The following is a 22,520-nucleotide window of genomic DNA, read 5'->3' on the forward strand; positions in this document are numbered from 1 at the left end:
TCCAGTCAATTATATCCCATTTTGCTGACCATAAAGACCAATCCAGGAGTGGCCATGTGAACATAGATGAGGCAGACAGAGTCATTTTTAATTTGTTACTGGAGGACAATTGTCTTACTATTGAGGACTTGACCCTGGAAGGGTATAGGTAACATTTTCTCCAATGTGTAAAGAAAGCTTGTCTGCACTGAGAAATAATGAAGCCAACACACAGGAGCAGCACCAAGATATTGAGGTAAAAAGAGAGAGAATACTGTGACCTCTTTGGAGTTTGTGGAATCTAGTTGTGAGTGAGACAAACATCTAATTCTTACTCCTCAGTTACATAAGCCAATAATTTTTTTTCTTTAAAAAAGAAGAGTGAGAATATTGTGAGGAAGTGACAACAGTGTGGGTAGGCAATCATTTTAAGAAGTTTGAGTGGGAAAAGCAGCATAGAAATGGGATGGTGATTGGAGAAGGAGGTGGGAGGAAGCTCAACAGACAGTTTTTGTTTATGGGAATCACTATAATGTGTTTATCTGCTAAACAGAATCATCAAGAAAGGGTGAGATAGATAGTGCAGAAATGGATTGGCGGGGGTTATAGAAATTATAGGACCAAGGCTTTTGACAGTTGGTGGAGATGAGATTCAAAGCCAAGGGCTGGCCTTTGGTAGAAGGCCTTCTCCATTTGATCAGTGAAGATGCTTTTTCCTTCAGCAAACAGAAACCCAGTTAAAGCCATGTGTTAAGGCCTCCTATCATCTCACTTAAGAATAAGACCAGAGACGCTAAGGAAATTAAAGATGACTTAAAGAAATGGAAAGATATCCCATGTTCTTGGATAGGAAGGATTAGTATTGTTAAAAATGGCCATACTTCTCAAAGCAATCTACAGATTTAATGCAATCCCTATCAAATTATCCAGGACATTTTTCACAGAACTAGAACAAACAATCCTAAAATTTATGTGGAATTACAAAAGACCCAGAATTGCCAAAGCGATACTGAAGAAAAAGAATGAAGCTGGAGGAATAACCTTTCCAGACTTCACACAATGCTACAGAGCTACAGTCATCAAAACAGCATGGTATTGGTACAAAAACAGACATATGGATCAATGGAACAAAACAGCAAGCCCAGAAATAAATCCACAAATTTTTGGTCAATTAGTCTTTGACAAAGGAGGCAAGAATATACAATGGAGTAAAGACAGTCTCATCAGCAAATGGTGTTGGGATAACTGGACAGTTGCATATAAATCAATGAAGTTAGAACACTCCCTCACACCATACACAAACATAAACTCAAAATGGCTTAGACTTAAACATAAGACAAGACATGATAAACCTGTTAGAAGAAAACATAGGCAAAACATTATCTGACATAAATCTCAGCAATATTCTCCTATGGCAGTCTATTCAGGCAATAGAAATAAAAGCAAAAATAAACAAATAGGATCTAATTAAACTTATAAGCCTTGGCATGGTAAAAGAAACAATAAGCAAAACAAAAAGATAACCTACAGAATGGCAGAAAATATCTGCAAAAGATGAGACTGACAAGGGCTAAATTTCCAGAATATATAAACAGCTCATACAACTTAATAAGAAAAAAACAAACAACCCAATCCAAAAATGGGCAGAAGACCTAAACAAACAATTCTCCAATGAAGACATACAAATGACCAACAGTCAGAATGATCATCATTAAAAAGTCCCTGAATGTTAAAAGCTAGAGAGGGTGTGGAAAAAAGGGAACCCTCCTACACTGCTGGTAAGAATGTAGTTTGGTGCAGCCATTATCGAAAACAGTATGGAGAGGCCTCAAAAGACTAAATATAGACTTATCATGATTCATCAATCCCACTCCTGGGTGTATATCCAGGGGGAATTCGAATTCGAAAAGATACATGCACTCCAGTGTTCACAGCAGCACTATTTACAATAGCCAAGACATGGAAACAGCCTAAATGTCCATCAACAGTTGAGTGGATAAAGAAGTTGTGGTATATTTATACAATGGAATACTACTCAGGCATAAAAAGAATAAAATAATGCCATTTGCAGCAACATGGATGGACCTGGAGATTGTCATTCTACAGAAGTGAAATAAGCCAGAAAGAGAAAGAAAAATACCATGTTACCACTTTTATGTGGAATCTAAAAAAAACAAAAACAAAAACAAAAACAAATGAACTTATTTGCAAAACAGAAACAGACTCACAGACATAGAGAACAAACTTGTGGTTACTGGGGGTGGGAAGGGGAGTGGGGTGGGAGGGGATAAATTGGAAGTTAAGAGATTTGCAGATACTAACTGATATTATATAGAACAGATAAACAACAAGTTCATGCTGTATAGCACAGGGAACTCTATTTGATATCTTGTAGTAACTTCCATGAAAATAAATATATGTATGTTCATGTATGTCTGAGGTATTATGCTGTACACCAGAAATTGACAAATAAATTGACTACACTTCAATAAAATATATATATATATATATATATATATATATATATATATATATATATACCAAAAAAAAAAAAAAAAGAGTAAGACCAGAGATGTAGCAGTTTAAGGTTGGTTAATTCAATGATTTAATGGCTCAAGAACACAGGTGTCCTCCCTCTTTGCTCTAACATCCTCAGTGCTGTGTCATACTTGTAAGACATCCACAGCAATTCCAAGCATTATTCGTAGTCAAAACATCCTGAGAAAAAGATAAATGCTTCCTCCTGTATGTCTTTTTTTTTTTTTTTTTAATACATCTGGTAAAATCCTTCTCCTCAGGCTCCAGGGGCCTCTACTAGATTGCAAGCCCATACCTAAAATGATTTTTAATTTCTGGTAATGAGACCAACAAGGCTGACTTAGCCATTGTGATTTGTTCCAGGGGCTGAACAAGGCAAGCTCCCCAAAACACATGGCTGCTGGCTAATCCAAACTGGTGTCTGGTAACAGGGATAAATGGGGAAACACCTGTTGGGAAACAGATTAGCAGTGTCTACTGCAGTAGGGTTTATATATTGGCTGGTGGGAAGGTGAGGGAGTGACCATCTGGCAGCTTCTGTTTCCTCAGTGAATTATTGATGAGGTGGTCATTTGGGGTGAGAGGTGGGGACAGAATTTTGAAGAGAAGGAGAGTATGAAATGAAACTTGAGGAATGACTTGAGAGTAACCAAGAGTTATCTCAGAGAAGAGGAAAGCCAATTTACTTGGAGAAAAATAGCATATTTTGATTTCAGGGCAGTGTTGAGTATCTGTCTGAGACTTAAATTCTTTAATGTAAAATTAAACCAATCCAATTTTGTTATTTTTTTCTGATAACGTTCAGTGAATGGATGTGGTGCTAACAATTTCCTTGACTGTTCAGAGCTAACTTGAAAGTCATTTTATTTCATTTTTATGGAGGTGAAATTCATATAACATACAATTAACCATTTTAACAGATGCAATTCAGCATCATTTAGTGTATTTACAATATTGCACAACCACCACCTCTCTCAAGTTTCAACATTTTTTCTTCATCCCAGAAGAACACTGCATACTCATTAATGATTCCCCATAATCCCTTCAATCCATCCCCTGACAACCACTTATATACTTTCTTTCTCTATGGATTTACCTACTCTGGATCTTTAGTACAAAAGGAATCATACAGTATGTGGTCTTTTGTGTCTGACTTCTTTCACTTAGCATTAGTTTTTGAGGTTCATTCAAGTTATAGCAAGTATCAGTAGTTCATTCCTTTTTATGGCTAAAAAATATTCCCTTGTATGAATACAACACAATTTGCTTACCCTTTCATCTGTTAATGGGCACCTGGTTTCCACCTTTTAGCTATTGTGAATAATGCTGCTATGAGCATTTCTATGCAAGTTTCTGTATGGATGTATGCTTTTATTTCTCTTGGGTACAAACCTAGGAGTGGAACTGCTGGATCATATGGTAATTCTATTTTTAACTCTTTGATGTACTACAAAACTGTTTCCCGTTGATTTTTGTTTATGGAGGTGAGACAGGAATAGAACTTTATTCCTTGGCACCTGGTTATCTAGTTGTCCCAGCACCATTTGTGAAGAGATTCTTCTTTACCTTTTAAATGGTCTTCACACTCTTGTTGAAAATCAATTGACCATAGATGTTTGAGTTTCTTTCTCAACTCTCAACTCTATTCCTTTGATCTGTGTGTCTATCTTTATTCCAGTATAACACTGTTTTTAATTACTATAGCTTTAAAGTACATTTTGAAATTGGGGAAATGTGACTCTTAAAACTTTGTTCTTCTTTTACAAGATTGTTTTGGCTATTTTGGGTCCTTGAAAGGCCGTATGAATTTGAGGATTGGTTTTTTCACTTCTTCAAAGAAAGTCATTCTAATTTTAATAGGGACTGCAATGAACCTGTAGTTTGCTTTGTGGAGTACTGACATTTTAACAATATTAAGTTTTGTAATACATGAACATGAGGTTTTTAAAAATTATTTAGGTCTTTAATATCCCCCAGCCATGTTTCACAGTTTTCAGTGCATCACTCTTTCACCTCCTTGGTTAAGTTTACTCCTTGGTAATTTATTCTTTTGGATGCTACTGGAAATGAAACTGTTTTCTTTATTTCCTTTTTGGATTGCTCATTGCTGGTTGTATTAATCATGCCTTTTATTTTCTGTATTTCAGATGATTTGATTTTATTTACATCTGGGGCCTTGCTGACCCTGGAGAGATTGGCCCTCCCAATGCTTGCCAATTCCTAGAGAGTAAATGACTTGCCTGTGAAAGTGATTTTCATGTGCAAACTAACCAATCCAAAGCCCCCACCCCCCCAACCTCCTCTAACAGGCTTTCACACTCAGGATCACTCTTCCACTGCCCTAATCATCCCAGGTCCAAGTACCACACAACTAGGGACAAACTCTATGTTCCAGAGCCCACTGAAGTTATTCAAACTAGACAATTCTAAACCTATTTCTCTTGACTCACCCCTTCCTTTCCATAGTAACTACAACAAATGTTCTTATCTACATTTTTCCCTTGTTTCCTCTACCTCCTGACTGATCCTTATAATTCCCCATGTGCATCCCACCCCCCCCAAATCTTGGCTCCTCATAATGTGACACGCCCCCTCCTCTTGGGGATGGTGAGTAACAAACAGAAGCAGTCATCTCTTCATCTGTTGATCTCACTATACCTGAATAATAATAAAATCTACATTTTGAAACACAGATGCATAGCAACTCAAATTAATTTTGGGGTGTTTATCTGGTACCCTGAAAATTTATTAAGTTCATTTATTAGCTCTAATAGCTATTTTGTGGATTGTTTGTTATTTTCTGTATATAGGATCATGTCATCTTCATACAGAGATAGGTTTTTTTTTCCCCCCAATTTAAATGTCTTTTTCTTGCTTAATTGATCTGGATAGGACTCAGTACAAGGTTGAAAAGCAATGGAGAAAGCAGGCATCCTTGTCTTGTTCCTGATCTTAGGGAGATAGCTGTCCATCTTTCATCATTGAAAATGATGTTAACTGCGGTTTTCATTAAACCCCTTTATCATGTTGAAAAACTTTTCTTCTATTCCTGGTTTGCTGAGCGTTCCTATCATGCTGTATTCTGTCAAATATTTTTTCTACACCTATTGAGATGATCATGTTGTATTTCCCCTTCATTCTATTCATGCGGTATATTATAGTAATTGATTATTTTTTAATGCTGAACTGTTTAATGCTGAACATTTTTTAATGTTGCATCTCTGGGATAAATTCCACTTGGTTGTGTTGTATACTCTTTTTAATATACTGTAGGTCCAATTTGTTAGAATTTTGTTGAGGATTTTTGCATCTAATTCATAAGTCATATTAGTCCGTAGTTTTCTTCTAGAACTAGTATCTTCGTCTGATTTTGTATTAGGAAATGTTACCTCCTCTTCCATTTTTTTAGATGAGTTTTTGTGATTAGTGTTAATTGTTCTTGAAATACTTGGTAAATTCACCAGTGAAGCTACCTGATTGTGGACTTTGTTGAGGAAAGTTTTGATTAATGATTTCATCTCTTTACTTGTAGATCTATTGAGATTTTCAAAATTTCTTGAATCAGTTTTGGTAACTTTTGTCTTTCTAGGAATATGTTCATTTCATCTAGATAATATAATTATCTAGTAATTATAATACTAATATATATATTACTAATATATAACAATTGGTTGGCATCCAATTATTCATAGTATTCTCTCATAATCCTCTTATAATGTTTCTACTTTCATTTGATTTTATTTTTATCTTTTCTCTTTTTTTTTTAGTCAATATAACTCAAGATTTGTCAACTTTGTTGATCACTGCCAAGAGCCAGCTTTCTGGTTTCATTGATTCTATTGTTTTCCTATTCTGTTTTATTTATGTCAGCTTTAGTATATTATTCCCTCCTTCTGCTGGATTTGCATTTAGTTTGCTCTTCTTTTCATGTTATTCAAGGTGTGAAGTTAGGTTGATCTGACATATTTTTTCTTTTTTAATGTAGATATTTTCAGCTATACATTTTCCTTGGGCAGTTTCCTTGCAGCATTCTTTAAGTACTGGTATGCTGTGTTTTTATTTTCATTTGTCTCAAGAAATTTTGTAATTTCTCTTGTAATTTCTTGTTTGACCCATTGATTTTTTTAAAGAATGTGTTATTTCCATTTATTTTCAAATTTCCAAATTATTCTTTTGTTATTGGTTTCTAGGTTCATTCCATTGTGACTGGAAAAGGTACTTTGTATAATTTCAGCCCTTTTAAACATATTGAATATTATTTTATGGCCTTACATACAGTCTATCCTGGAGAATGTTCCCTGATACGCGTATCTGCTGTTGTTGGGTGGATTATCCTGTACGTGTCTGTTAGGTCTAGTTGGTTGTAGTATTATTCAAGCCTATTTCCTTATTAATCTTCTGTCTAGATATTCTATCCATTATTAAAAGCAGGATACTGAAGTCTCTAACTCCTCTTTGATTGTTTATTACTACCTATTTATCCCTTAAATTCTGTTAATGGTTGTTTCATATTTTGGGGGGTTCCTGTTGTTTGGTGCACGTATGTTTATAATTCTGATGAATTTACTCTATCAATATGTGACATCCTTCCTTGTATTTTGTAATAATTTGACTTGGCATCTATCTGATACTATCTGATTTTAGTATAGCCACTCCAGCTCTCTTTTGTCTACTATTTGCATAGAATATATATATTTTTAATCCTTTCACTATTTGTTTCTTTGACTCTAAAATAAGTCTCTTATAAAAAGTATATAGTTGAATCACATTTTTTTGTCCATTTTGCTAGTCTCTGTCTTTTAATTGGTGAGTCTAACCCATTTACTGTTAAAGTGCTACTGAAAATGATGGATGTTATTCTGCCACTTTGCTATTTGTTTTTTATATACCTTGTATCTTTTTGTTACTCAACTCCTTCAATGCTGCTTTATTTCATGTTGATTTTTTGTGATGTACCATTTTTATTCCCTTTTCCTTTTTTGGACCCTACCTTTTTTTGTTATCTGCTCCTTTAATATCTATATTAGTATGCTTGGTAGTTGTCCATAGTATCCGTAAGTCCCTTAGGCTCTGTTTATTTCTGTGTTCTTGTTTTTTTCCTGCTTCTCAGACTGGGTAATTTCAGTTGTCCTATCTTCAAGTTTGATGATTCCATCATCTGCCCACTTAAGGTCTGCTACTGAATTTTAGTGATTTTTTCATTTCAACTGTTTTGCTTTCCACCTCCAGAATTTCTACTTGGTTTCTTTTTATAATTTTTATCCCTTTATTCATATCCCCTACCTGCTCATACAACATTCTCCTAGTTTTCTTTACTTCTTTGCCCATGGTTTGTTTCAGATCCTTGAATATATTCAAAATATTTAAAGCATTCATCCAAAAGTCCAATATCTGGGCTTCCTCAGAGATAGTTGTTTTTGTTTTTGTTTTTTTAAATCAATTTCACTCTTTTTTTTCATAAATGGGCCATACTTTATTTTGTGAACTCTGTAATTTTTCGTTGAGAATTAGACATTTTGAACAGTATAACGTGGTGGCTCTGGAAATCAGATTCTTCCTCCCATCCCAAGAATTGCTGCTGTTACTTGCTGAGGACTATAGTCATTTATTTACTTATCCAAAATAATTTTGCAGAGACTATATTTCTTGTCATGTGTGGTCACTAAAGTCCTGTTCCATTGTCTCTGCAGTTAGCCAGTGATCTGATGAAGATTTCCTTGAATGCCAGTCTCTTTCTTCATCAAGTGCTTCTCTTGATGCTGAAAGTGTTCTACTAGACTCCAGAGTTCAGAAATGGTTGGTTCTGACAGTTCTTGCCAGCTCAAAAATTAGTTATGTGGAGAGACCACTTTCTGGAGCTCCCTACTCTGCCATTTTCTTTGAAATACAAGTCATTTTGTTTTAACTATTATCCTGAATACAGTTCTAAAATTCATCAGTACCCTTTCCTGACTGCATCGATAAACTTACGTAATGGACACAATTTATCTTTGACTTTTAACTATATTGCACTATCTTTATGATGATCTTTTATTGAACGCTGAGGTATATATTAAAAGTTGAATTTTTGAAGATGTACACAGCCTCGAATTTACAATACAAAAGTTGTCACTGCTCATACTTTTAAAATCATCTCTTTCCTTCAAAATTGTTAGAATCTTGGGCAGAGGGACAGGGCACCTGCTTTTCAAAAATCAAAGAATATGAACCTCTCAACATCATGTAAACCGTATGTTCCAACAAAGATGGCTAATTAGGATACATAAAAATTGATTATTTCAAGAATAGATGCATTTTTACTCTTTTTGTAAGCAAATACCTGAATACTAGGTTGGAGTGAGCTTTTTTTTCTATCCTCCCTTCAAAACAGTAACTCTGTAAAACCAACTAGTTCTTATGAAAAAAGAAAGAGAAAAGAAAAAATTGTAATAAAAAAGAAGCAATGTTCAAGGTTCCCAAAGTTTTTTAATTCAATTGTGGTATCTTGCAGCTGCTAACTTGGATTTCCTCTTACTTACTTTGATGCCTTGTTTTCTATCTCATAATTTGAATTTGAATTTAAGCAGCATTCCTAAGGGCTTCCTGAATTGAAAATTAAGTTTTGAAAAGTCCTAAAATTCCCATCAAAACAGTGGATTGAATTCAAAATGGCAGTTAATATTTTGTGACTCAGCAAGAGTATAGTCTTTTATTCAGTACTTTGAAAAAAAAAAAAAAACCTCAAATGCATAGTTTTTATTTTATTTTTTCTCTTTGTTCCTTTTGGATTATCAGACTCATTCGATGGGTCATTTTCAAATGGGCTAGGGGAGTATCAATTGTCCTATGCTAATAAAGTTTCATCATTATATAATGGAATCCAACATTAAATTATGAGTTCTTGCCCTAGTGTATACGGATGAAAAGGAAATAATAAGATCCTTTATCTTGCTTTTGTGAGGTCATGATACATAGGAGAATTAAAACCTATGGTTTGAAAAGTTAAAAAAATGAAACAATTTAGCAAAGATTGTTCCTGGCCAATATGATGTGTCTTGTGATAAGTTTTGACAGAATTCTCCATTCATTCTTCTGGGAAATCTACAATCTAGTTAGAATACATATGACTGAAGAACTACCCTGTAAAAATATAGCAAGGTACCACAGTAAAATTTTATTATGGGTACATAGGTCATAGCATCAGAGGGTTGTGGGGTCAAGCCTAAGACACAGATCTACTGATTCCACATCAAGGTTTCTTATAGTTAAGCTGAACCTGACATAAACATATCTGAATCAAAGTGATATTCAGACAGAAACCCATTTCAAGAGGACAGAAAAGAGATGGGGTTGGTATTCATATACAAAAGAGTCAAGATGGCAGGAGAGAGTTCTCAGGTTTCAGGAAAAAGAAAGATTCTTTTCCTTCAGGTAAATAAGTAAACACACAGAGAAAGAATACTGAAAGCCACATAGTTGGGGTGGGGCGGGGGTGGTGGTGGTGGTAGTGAATCAAAGACATGACCTTTGCAGGCAACCTTAGAGTTAGGGTTTGAATATAATATAGAACCCAGAGTTGGAAGCAGACCATTGCCTGCTTATTAGATGTGGGCAAGCCAATTCACCCCTGAAAGCATCTAGATCCTCAATCTTTAAAATAGTGATAACAAAACTTCTAATAGGATATTGAGCAACAGAATACGGATATATACATATCTGTATGTGGTATGGTGTAGCCACACCATATATGTAGGAAATGTTAGTTACTGCTATTTTTCCATAGACTTCACTCGTTTGTGGTCAAGATGATGGAATTTTGCAATCGGACAATTTATCACTAGAATGCTTACTGCAGCAAATAAGAGAAAAGTCAACTCCTAAACAATAGGGAATTTATAAGCTTACTAAATGTAGGTCCCAAGGTAGGAGATGTTTTGAAATTGATTGATAAGACATCTCAACAATGTCAACAAGACCCAGGTTTCTTCTGTTGTCCGCACGTCCATTCAGAATGTGGCTTCATTATATAACTGGTTTCCTGGATGTTTGTAGGATAGCTACAGTAGCATTCATAGCTGGTAGATAAGAGAAAGTGCTTCTCCAAATCATCAAATTTCCTCCTGCGCAGTCAGTGGTCCCAATTACGTCACATTTCCTTATACATTAACTTCTACCAGAGAAAAGCCACACTTTGATTGGTTTAGGCCTTGATTCCTTAATTTTCAGGATCAAGGCCTAAACCAATCAGCAGGAGAGAGGATGGGATTGTCATGATTATCAGGCACCACTTCTGGGGTCATATTTAGGTTTAGGGAACCAGACCCAGAGTCCACTACTTCAGCTTGAGTTCAAATATTTATTTGTTATGTTGTTGGGCAAGTTATACAACATTATTGAATTTACTGCATTTCATTATCTGCAAAATGGGTATGAAGCTGAACTGAGATAAATAAATATGAAAACAAAAACTTCTCAAGTGTCTGATATGTAGTAAGCACCCAGTAAATATTAAGCATTATTAATATTATTATTCTTCATCTATAACAGTCATATTACATAATAGTTTTTTAATTGTCTGCTTTTCTGAGTAAATTATGAGTTTTCTAAAATACAAACAATAATATCACCTTCATTTTTTACCTCCAAAGTCTTACATATAATAAATAGCCAACATATTTCTTTAACAAATGAGTGAATAAATGAGTATCTGTTAAGTGCATAAATAAAGAGCTAAAAACAATAGGAGTTCGATTTAAAAGAAAGGCAACCAAATGTTGACTGGATGAATTACAGGTCAGTAAGGATATAGAAACAAAATGGGCCAGACTGAGAAAGAATATATTTGAGAGGAGGAAAAAACAGACTTACAAAGGCCTTTCCCCTGAAGACTACAGTGGTTTCAGGAAGTGAGCAAACCAAATACAACTTCAGTTCAGGGTAACTAGCTCACAGAAGCTGTAATGTCTTCAGATATTTTGTTTTACAATTTGATAAATAATGAGTATTTGGACAAATCTCATATGAATGCTTATCGTAGCCTCGAGGAAGTAGAGAAATAATAATAATAGCTACTGAGTATCTCATATATTTCAGGCATTGTTCTAAGTGTCTCCCTTGTATAAACGCATATAAACCTCAAAACAAATGCGTGAGGTAAGTACTATTCTTTCCATCCCCGATCCTTTTTATAGGTAGGAAAATCAAGCTCAGAGAGACCAGTCAACTTGCCCACATCACAAAGCGAGCAAGTAGCAAACTGGTATTTGTACCCAACAACTGTGACGCAAGAGTCTGTGTCTTTAGCCATTACACTATACCATGCAATAAAATGGAAGGGTGCTCAGAGAAACCAGGCGACATTTTCAAATCATCAGGCACCCAAAAGTGAAGTATGCCAGAGCCCATGTGAGCACTGCAGCTCTCCCAGGCCACTGAAAGCTGAAAGGCAAAGCTCGTAGTTCATGACGTGTGTGTTCCCTCTGGCCCTCACGTTGCACTTTAGTAATTCCCTGCGTATGACACAATGGTTGCATACAGAACCAACTAAACAAACATTTGTTAAGCGAATGACTGTGTGGGTGGATGGATGGATGGACGGACAGATGCCAGTATACATGATGTGCCCAACTTATTACCATGGCAGACTAACTTCTTCATGCTTCTCCATTTGGTAAATTGTCTTTAAATGCTGTTGCCCTTTTCAAGATGAGATAGCATGCTTTGCAATAATACTTGGAGTAATATGAAAGAGATACTTAGAGATAATCTATGCCTCAGAGGATACACTGCGAGTTGGAATGAATACAAGATTATGTGTCCCTTTTCAGGGATTCCTTCAGAATTGTTGCTGAGCTATACAGAAAAAGCACAATTAAGCTTCTTGAATGAAAGAAAGTGAGGGCAAGGGCTTTCCAAGAGAATTAAGGGATTAGGGACAATCAAACTACCACTCCCCCTCAAGAGGAATCTACAAACAAGAAAACAGTCACCTCTAGACATTTTTTAGGGTATGGTTTAGCATAGATCTGCCATTGATCAGACTTTAACTAGAAATTCCTGCATTTCCCTCCAGTTTCATCCACCCTGCTATTTATGTGGTGAAGATTCAAGGGAGTCAGAACTCCTACTCTTTCTAGAGAGCTTTTGCCCCTCAAGAGTTAAGTTTCAAGAACTCTATGTAAACCATAATACAGATTCCAGATTCAGCTGTACACATAAAGTGCAATCTTGGAACATAATAAAGATGAGTATTGAGACTACTGCACTAGACATCTCTCTGCCTGCTATAATTATGTGGTCTCATCTCTTACACAGAAAGATCTTTATTATTAAAAATAAATAAAATCAACATTATTTCCTTACCTCTCTATAGTCTATCTATGAGGAATATTTCAATAGCCATTTTCATATTTAATAGATATTGGCAATTAATTCATTTATAAATCAGACTTTTAAGAGGAGCTTTAAAAAATCACTATACTTCCATACTCTTACAAGTAAATGTCTTTAGCTTGCAGCCTCTGAAGGAACAAAATCAAGACTGCTTGAGCAAGTTTCCTGGCTGGAGGGAAAGCTAGAGGCTCTGGACCATAAGGAAGACAGTGGGGAACCATATGAAAAACTGGTTCTTGAAAAAGACCAGGTATGATGTAGAAGAAAAGTAATCCTTATTTTAAAAGCTACATAAACTTACATAAACTGACAATCTGTAGCCATTTCTGAATGGGTTGGAAGTTCATATTTAAGTTCAAGATGGTAAATAATATTTGTATTTATTCCAGGTAATTGTATTCCCTGATGAGTATTCACAGACAAAAAATTAACTTTTGGTGATTTTTTAGTTTGTTAGATATGTATACTTTTGAACTATATTAGCTGAATATTATATATTTTTTGTAAGTGGTATTGACTGTACAAATGTTTCTTAGTTTTCAAGGTTGAACTTAATCAAGGAATAATAGTTTCTTTCTGCATAGTAAAACAATTGTATCAAACATTTTTTCCACACACTTTTAATCAATTACTTTATAAAAAATTACTAATCTCTGAATATCTGAACATTCATACCTATGTCATTATATAAATGTATCTCCTGTTCAACCCATATGGGTTTTTATCTGCCATTGGAAGATAGATAGACAGACAGACAGATAGATAGATAGATAGATCGATAGATAGATCGATAGATAGGATAGACGGAATGTTTTTAATGTAAAGGTATCTACCCTATAGCTATACTGATCTATCTGTATATGGATAGATATCTTCATATTAAAAGCATATCCAATGTATCCATATATTCCAAAGGCAGATACAAACTCATCTGGTCAAATATATATATGATATAAGGTGGATTAATATTATCTGCAGCACACCAAGCAAACATTGTTTTTCCTAATCATTTCCTATTTCTTAATGAACTCATGTACTTTGTTGCTGGGTTCTTCCATAGAGTGGAAGAGCTACAGGGATAGGAGCAGTGATTTCTTTAATGATGGTTTTCAAAACATCTAGCTGAGATAATGCTGCCATTCATTAAGATGTGAGAACTGGTATATATTTATATCTAGAATACTTTGAATATGTAACAGGAAGAGTTATGCACTTTGTTTCTACATGTTCCTCCTTTTCAGTGCATTGAGAAATTACAAGCCGAAGTGAAAGCTACCCAGGAGCAACTTGTAGCCCACGTAAGTGTTTTTCTCGTTTCTTCATCCCTAAAATTACATCATTATTATGCCGGAAATGAGCAGAAATTTTTCAGGACTTACAACTGTGGTCGTTCTGCTGCAAACCAAATCACAAGGCTAAGAAACACTACTTTACTGCCTCTATAGAGCTGCTATCCATAAATAGAATTCTGATTTGCATTGATGATAAAAATTACAAAACTGAGTTCTTATATATAATCAGATAGTCTAATAAGTTACCATCAGGATAAAAGAACTGGAAACTAAGGGTAGAAAGACAAGGAAGCTGGGCTAGTTTAGTGAGTGAATGGAAGTGGAAATTACAGATACCTCAAATGTTGGCTTAGAGCAGCACTTCTTGAACTTTAGTATACCAAGAGGCATCTGGAAAACTTTTGAAAACAAATTTCCTGGAGTTTTCTGAATGTCTAAGACAGGACCCGAGAATATACACATCTAGTGATACTTGATTCAGATGACGCTGCTGCTGCCCATCTTTTGACTGTATTTTCAGCAGCATTGTTTTATATACATTTATTTTGCACCAGTCTTGTGATTTTTTTTAGGCAAGCGACCACAAAACAAAACAGAGAATTGCCCATTTTCTGCTGCAAGCCTTCCCTTGAGACCCTGTGATGTTGCAGGGGACATTTCATTTATCCTTTAGCCTAACTTGGCTCAGAAGACAACTAGTGAGCATTTCTTGCCACGACAGCCTTGTGTATTCTCACGCATAAACCAGTTGTCATAGCCAGAAACCTGCCACTGTCCCAAGGATCTGAACAATCTGATGCCTTAAGTATTCCCTCCAAGAGTTGTTCACCACCCTTTTCATTATCTCCTCCATCCACATCCTGGGTGCTATGAGATGACTTCTTAAGGACACTGGCCAGTCATGTTAAATGGCCAATCTGAACAACAAACAACTTAAACAGGTTTGAGACCTGAGATGCTGCAGCCCAGAAGTCCTACAGAAAAGACTGTAAAATAATAAATTCTGGTCACTGTCCTTGGGGGAATGAGCTGATTTGGATAAAATCACAGTAATTGCCCCATTTTGTGTTGGGGTAAAGAAAAGCTAATCTGCTGTGGCAGAGAGCAGAGTTTTAAACTCTAAATTCTGCATTTTTTTGGCCTTGTGTGCTCAATTGACCGGTCATGGACATGACTAAGGCCGGCATTTGTGACACTGTGACATACTCAGACAGAAGTCCATCTCATTAGCCCAGTATTCTGTCACAAATGCCTCTCCCCAGGCCTGCCCCTCAGGGTGCCAGATAATGACTACTGTCAGAGGATGTTGCCTCATGCCAGATGGATATCTACAGTCATTTGCCCAGGGAGTTTTTAGCCCAGAATTTTTTAAGCAGAGATACTTGCTAAGGTTTAGTTATTAGCTTTCAGCATCTCTTTATGAAAAACTGATGAAAAAACATGGTCATGGGTGCTGTAGGGAAATTCTTGTGGTGTCTTCTTCCATTTCTCAGCTTCTGTAGATTCTATTCCTAAACTACACTGTTCCTGGCCCAGGTATGCCTGAACTGTGAGTGCTTCTTTGTATTAGGGTATTGACACCAACCACTGAGATTTCTCCTGTGCAACTGTTCAATGTTCAGGTTGTAATATAGCAGGGTAATCACCAAGGTTTTGCTTCAACTCATCAAGAATAAATGAAAAATAATATATTAATGATAGCATTCACTGAGAGTGGACTGTCTCTCCCCTCTGAGGTAGGGCGTTCATATGTTACTGATTTTAAATCTCAATATAACCCAACAAGGTGAGCATTCTTTTTCAGATAAGAACACCGAGTCTTAGAGATTAGATCATTCACCACACACGTTGATTCTGAAATCGAGGCTTTTGCTCTCACAACTCTCTGCCTCTGTCTCTTCCCTAAATGCCACTGGAGGTGTCAAACGGTGTTTATAAATGTTCTCTTTCCAGCCTCCTCTCTCCTGCTATTCAGTCTGAGCGATTCATCAGTTCATAATGATTCAATTCTCTTTCCCTTGCAAATAAGCAACTCCATCCACCCCCATCAAGGTCTTTCCATCTTAATCATCTCCTGATTACAGCTCCTTAGTGCTATAATGAGCATTTCTTAAAACACTGTTCCTGGAAAAAAAAAACAAAACATGCTAATAGGTATTCTGGGGGAAAAAAATGAAAGAGCCATCGGAAATAAAGTTAAATTAAATTTACTTGCAGTTTATTTACTGCAACACTTGTGTGTGTACAATCTCCAAAGCCAGGGTGTGTCATTTTCCAGGAGTACTTATCCATGAGTGATATTTTAAGCACATGGGTTTGGAGACTGCTGGCATACTGCATAGAATAAAAGCACTATCAATAAAATATGACCTGAATATCTTGCTCATACCCCAAGTTTAGTACAAAGTCAAATTTATCATCTTTTATCCGCATCTCATAAATGTGTTCCTCTGTGTTCCCCAGGCATGGCAAACAATCTCATTCTGCTGTTAAATATTCTAGATCCAAACTACAAAGTAGTATTAAAATCCCACCTGTCTCTGCTTCCATCCTACATTTAGTTGTCAGGCTATGTGTATACTTCTGTAAGTTAGCTCACTTCCCTGTCTTCAATTCCGTTTTTTGTTTGTTTGTTTGTTTGTTTTTGGTTTTTTTTTTTTTTTTGCCAATTTCTAGCTCTTTTTGACATGACAGATTTCAATTATTGCTGCTGGCCCCAAATTATGAACACATTCAAGTCCAGAGCCTCCATTACCCCTGCCCACCACAGAACAGAGTAGTTCTGGGGGCAGAGAACCAAACAGAGCCAGGTTAACACTCAGGGAGAGTGAAATGTACTAGAGAATCAAAGAGAAGGAGGATTAAGGGACCAGGTTGGTGAGAATGGAATGCAGTAGATGGGGTGAGGGTTCCTCTGAGATAGGAGATCAGAAGGCTCCTGGGAGTTCTGGGGATGCCTAAGATTAAGAAGTAATTGAGAATATTAGTAAGAGCTGTCAGGCAGTATGTTCTTGAACATCCTTAAGTGGGTGAGAGTCATGTGCAGTTTGAAACTCCTCTCTGGGTTGTGCCTAAGTATAACCTTGCTGGAGGATGTAACCACTACAGTGCGCCCCTGATTTCCCTGCTGCCACCCTGAGCAAGGTTTCCAAAGGACATTCCTTACCCTTCATCTCCCCATTCTCTCTCACTCCACTCTCTCTGCTTCATGCTAGGCAGTAAAACGGAACTGCTGTCTTTCTCTTCACATTCAATGTCAGTTGATGCTCCGTGACTTTGCTCTCTGTGCTCTCGTGGTCTGGACTATCCTGCTCTCTCCTCTTTATCCAAATAAATGTTATTCTTTGTGCAAAACTCTTATCACGAAGCAACTTCTCCCTTGGCCCCCAGATGACCTTCTCTGGGCTCTCACAGCCTCTTGTAGATACATTTATTTTAGCTCAAAATACTACATTTCATTTATGTTATCTGTTTATACTTCTGTCCTCCATTAGACTTGAAGGTCATTGAGGGCAGCACCAAGAATGTGTGTCTGTATCCATGACACCAGTACATGGCAGGCTCATTCCAACCACTTAATATACTTTGCTGACTTCAATTGAATTTTACCCTTATCATGTCATTTCCCCTGTTCTAAACCCTAAAGGAAGACTAAGGCTGACCAGTGGGATTCTTTATCCCAGAATAAAGTACAACCTCCTGACCGTGGCATTTATCACACTGAAAATGAGAGCCTAAACTCTAATTCAAAAAAATTACATGCACCTCAATGTTCATAGCAGCACTATTTACAATAGCCAAAACATGGAAATAACCTAAATGTCCATTGACAGATGACTGAATATAGAAGTTGTGGTATATTTATACAAAGGAATACTACCCAGTCATAAAATAGAGTAAAGTAATGCCATTTGCAGCAATATGGATGGACCTGGAATTTGTCATACAAAGTGAAGTAAGCCAGAAAGAAAGAAAAATATCATATATCACTCATATATGGAATCTAAAAAATGACACAAATGAACTTATTTACAAAACAGAAATAGACTTATAGACATAGAAAACAAACTCATAGTTACCAAAGGGGAAAGTGGGGGCAGGAGTGGAGGAGTAAATATGGAGTTTCGAATTTGCAGATACAAACTATTATATATAACATAAACAAACAATAAAATTCTACTGTATAGCAATGGGAACTATATTCAATACTTTGTTAGCCTATAATGAAAAATATAACAAAAATGTACATTTGTATAATTGAATCACTATGCCATACATCAGAAATTAACATAACGCTGTAAACCGACTGTATGTCAATAAAAAAAAAATGAAAATGGGAGCATGCCCCTTTCTCCTGTCTCCTCTCCATCACACATCTATGTCTCCAAGCATGCCCATGCATTCCTGCTCAGGGACCTTTGCTCACAGTTTCTTTGCAACTGGAATGTCTGTCCCCAACATGGTGTTTGCCAGATTTTTCCCATTCCTTATCAAGAAATTTCCTTCCAGGAAGGTTTTTTTCTGACCATCAAACCAGAAGTGATCTCTCCTTCTTTGACAGTTTCACAGCACTTCTTTGTACCTGTCTTCTATCACTTGTCACACTAGGGCCCACAATAGAATTACCTGATGTGGTCTAGCTCTTCCCCAAGACTGTGAGTGCCCGGAGAATAGGGAGCAAGTCTGTTTTCATGTATGCCTCTCAACAGTGGCTGGCTCAATGCCTTGTACAGATTTCGTTAAAATGAATTGTTAACATGGCTACATTAAATGTAAGGTTATTTTGGAATTTGTAAGAGCCTGCTTTAAATCTCTGGGAAAGTTACTTCACGAAATTTTACTCTTAAAAATGCCAGTTACATAAGGCATTACTTTAATCTGAAATTGACACTTTCAAGGTACAACATGGAAGGGACAGAAGGTTCTATTCTATTCCTTAGAATGGAAATAGAAGGAAAAAACAGCAGAGAAAGAAAACTACAGTTTTGGGAAGCATCAGTTTCAGAAGAAGAAAGAAAAACGTCTAAAGGAAGTTATGGCCTTAACGTGAAAATTAACAACCAAGGGTCTTGGCTTCTTCTTATTCAGAGTTCACTATTCTAGAACCTAATAGTTAAATTATATTATTAAATCGAAAATTTTAAATTGAAAGCTATGAAATGGGGAGAAGATCCAAGCCTGAACATTTCAGAGTGAGTTGTCACTGCTAATATTCTGAAGATTAAAATCTCATCCTATGAACTGTGTGTAGTCACAGCTTATAATTTTAAGATTACAAAGGGTTGCCCTCCCAATGCACACATGGGCAGCCCCTCGAGCCACCCACAGGGCTCATGTGCCCTGGGCATTTTTATCACTCCCTCCCACATGATACTAACATGCTTAGAGAACTATATGGGATTAAACAAATATTTGAAGTGAATGTTTATAATAATTTAAAGATAATTGTTCATGTTAGGGCAATCTGAATCAGGACTAGGTGACTTACAGAAAAAAAAATCCTTTTAAAGTCAGTGCCTTCCAAACCCTACTTTAGGAAGCCACTTGCATCCCAATGTTCGTAGCAGCACTATTTACAATAGCCAAGACAAGGAAACAGCCTAAATGTCCATCGACAGATGACTGGATAAAGATGTGGTATATTTATACAATGGAATACTATTCAGCCATAAAAATGACAACATAATGCCATTTGCAGCAACATGGATGTCCCTGGAGAATGTCATTCTAAGTGAAGTAATCCAGAAAGAGAAAGAAAAATACCAAATGAGATCAGTCATATGCAGAATCTTAAAAAAAAAAAAAAAGAACATAAATACAAAACAGAAACAGACTCACAGACATAGAATACAAACTTGTGGTTGCCAGAGGGGACGGGGGTGGGAAGGGACAGTCTGGGAGTTCAAAATTTGTAGATACTGGCAGGCATATGTAGAATAGATAAACAAGATTATAGTGTATAGCACAGGGAAATACATACAAGTTCTTGTAGCTCACAGTGAAAAAGAATGCGACAATGAATATATGTATGTTCATGTATAACTGAAAAATTGTGCTCTACGTTGGAAATTGATACAACATTGTAAACTGACTATAACTCAATAAAAATATAAAAATAAAGTGAGTGCCTTCCAATTTGTTGAATCCATTGGTTGCCTACTTCTAGTATCTGGAGCACATAAGTACTCAGCCCTGTCCATCCATTCTGTCTTGGATGATGTATCTTCAGGAGTCCAGGGGTTGGCCTCTCCCCACCCCTCACCTCCATCACAATGGCCAGCTCATCTCTTGGTTTAGCTACCCCTCAAACTTAATCAGAGCCAAAAGTTCTATAATACTCCATAGGATTATTTCAAAAGAGAAATCTGGACAAATAGGTGGTATATAACCTGAGTGCGATGTTGCTTTCTATACTGCCCTGCATGCCTGAAATATTTCATAATAAACTAAACGGTTACAAATATCCAGAAGAAACTCTTCCAATGAATTATACAGGGTGCTTCAAGCTGTAGGATAGATCAGTGTGTCTTTGAAATCAGAAGCTCGTGACCTACAGTTTCTGAGGACACACTTAGAAGCAATGGTCCTGATGCTCAGAGTCAGAAACAGAGGGCATGGGGGGACCACTGTGAGTACCCAGGACAGAGGTTTCCCCAAAAAGCTGGTTTAACTTCTTCCTTTCCTTCTCTAAAGAAGCTATCAACTACCATTTTACTTTGGAAAATAAGAATAGAGCCTCCAATTTAATTAAGTACAGACTCTTCTCTCCTAGAATTTTAAGTCCTCTGCTAATTGGTCTTTTCCTACTATGATAGAAAACATGGAATGTTTTTGCTTTTGCTACCGTTTTTGGCTGCCTAGGCATCCATTAACACACCTTTTGCAACAGTACTCCTATATGCTGTCAACTGCACCTCTATGATCGTACAGTCTTGGAGGATCTGTAATTCACAGCACCCTCTCAGCTACTAGCTGGGGGTTCGGCACGTGTCCTAAGTCAAATGGACTCTGAATACTAATTCAGGTGAAGCAAGAGAGGAAAACACTTGGAACCGTTACATCCTACAGTGACACCCAGGCATCATGGCCAAGGAGTCTGTGCTGTTGGACCAGGACTGCTCTAGATCCTATTCCTGAATCTGACTCTTGTGCATTTTTAGGAACCATCCAATAACCCTAATTAGCTTGAAGAAAATTCCCTTTTTCTTTAAGCTAGTAGGAAGCAGATTCGATTGTTTACAGTTGATAAGCTGTAATTCTTAGATTCTCCAAGTAGTTCTCAAAGTGTGGCCCCTGGACCAGAAGCATTAAAGTCATCTGGGACTAGAAATGCAAACTTCGAGACCTCATCTCATACCTCCTGAATCAGAAACTCTGGGAGTGGGATCCGGGAGTATATATTTATGAAGTCCTCAAATGATTCTGAGGATGACTAATGTCTGAGAAGCACTATGTTGTCCAATGAAATCCCTATCACTTTCAGCCTAGACCATCTGTCCTCACCAGCAGCACTGTCCCTGACCAGTGTCTCACTGTTGGGGGCCAGCCTGTCCGTCCACATGCTCCTGCCTCTGGGAAGCATCTCCAGGCCTGGTTCTTAGATCAGCAAGTTAGGATCGTGGCCCACAGGACCTGTTTGTTCAACTGATGAGCCAAACAAGAATGAACCTCCTGCTCCTTCCTCTCTAAATCCCATACTTCTGTGTACTCAAGACATATCACTTCATTCCATTAAATCATCATGACGAGCTCTGAGGGGAATCAACAGTAATTAATAACACCTTAGAGTCAGCCATACAACAATTTACAATTTCCTAAAGGCTCCCACCCACATTATGTCATTTTTTTTTCCACAACAGTGCTGTGAGGCAAGTATTACTTCCTCCTATATCAGATGAAGAAACTGAATCAAGTATGGGTAGGGATAAATTAGGAGTTTGGGATTAGCAGATACTATATATAAAATAGATGAATGACAAGATCCTACTGTATAGCACAGAGAACTATATTCAATATCTTGTAATAATCTATAATGAAAAAGAATATATATATATAAAACAGAATTACTATGCTGTACACCAGAAACTAACACATTGTAAGTCACCTATACTTCAATTTAAAAAAAAAAAAAAGGCAGTAAGAAGCCTGCTCACAGCAAACACCCTGTACGTAGCAAAGACTCGCACGCAGATACTCTGTCTCCAGGGCCAGTTTTCATAAGCTTGATTTAATTTTTAATTTTCTGATTTTTTGCTAAATATATATGCCAACACATTCCAGTTATATCAATAAATTAATTTTTATTATCTTTAAACTTTATTCTAATCTACAGATCTCATG

The 22,520-nt window shown here is 36.6% G+C and overlaps 1 protein-coding gene across 1 annotated transcript in view; it reads left to right on the plus strand.

Annotated features, from left to right (window-relative positions):
- Window positions 1-22,520, plus strand: part of CCDC192 (coiled-coil domain containing 192) — a 171,269-nt gene that overhangs the window by 34,283 nt on the left and 114,466 nt on the right. The window contains exons 3-4 of the mRNA XM_074354996.1: window positions 13,007-13,138; window positions 14,130-14,186. Coding sequence (XP_074211097.1) covers window positions 13,007-13,138; window positions 14,130-14,186 — 189 coding nt within the window. The remainder of the gene's footprint in view (window positions 1-13,006; window positions 13,139-14,129; window positions 14,187-22,520) is intronic.

This window comes from Camelus bactrianus, chromosome 3 (genome assembly GCF_048773025.1).
Source record: "Camelus bactrianus isolate YW-2024 breed Bactrian camel chromosome 3, ASM4877302v1, whole genome shotgun sequence".
In the NCBI taxonomy this organism is placed as follows: Eukaryota; Metazoa; Chordata; class Mammalia; order Artiodactyla; family Camelidae; genus Camelus; species Camelus bactrianus.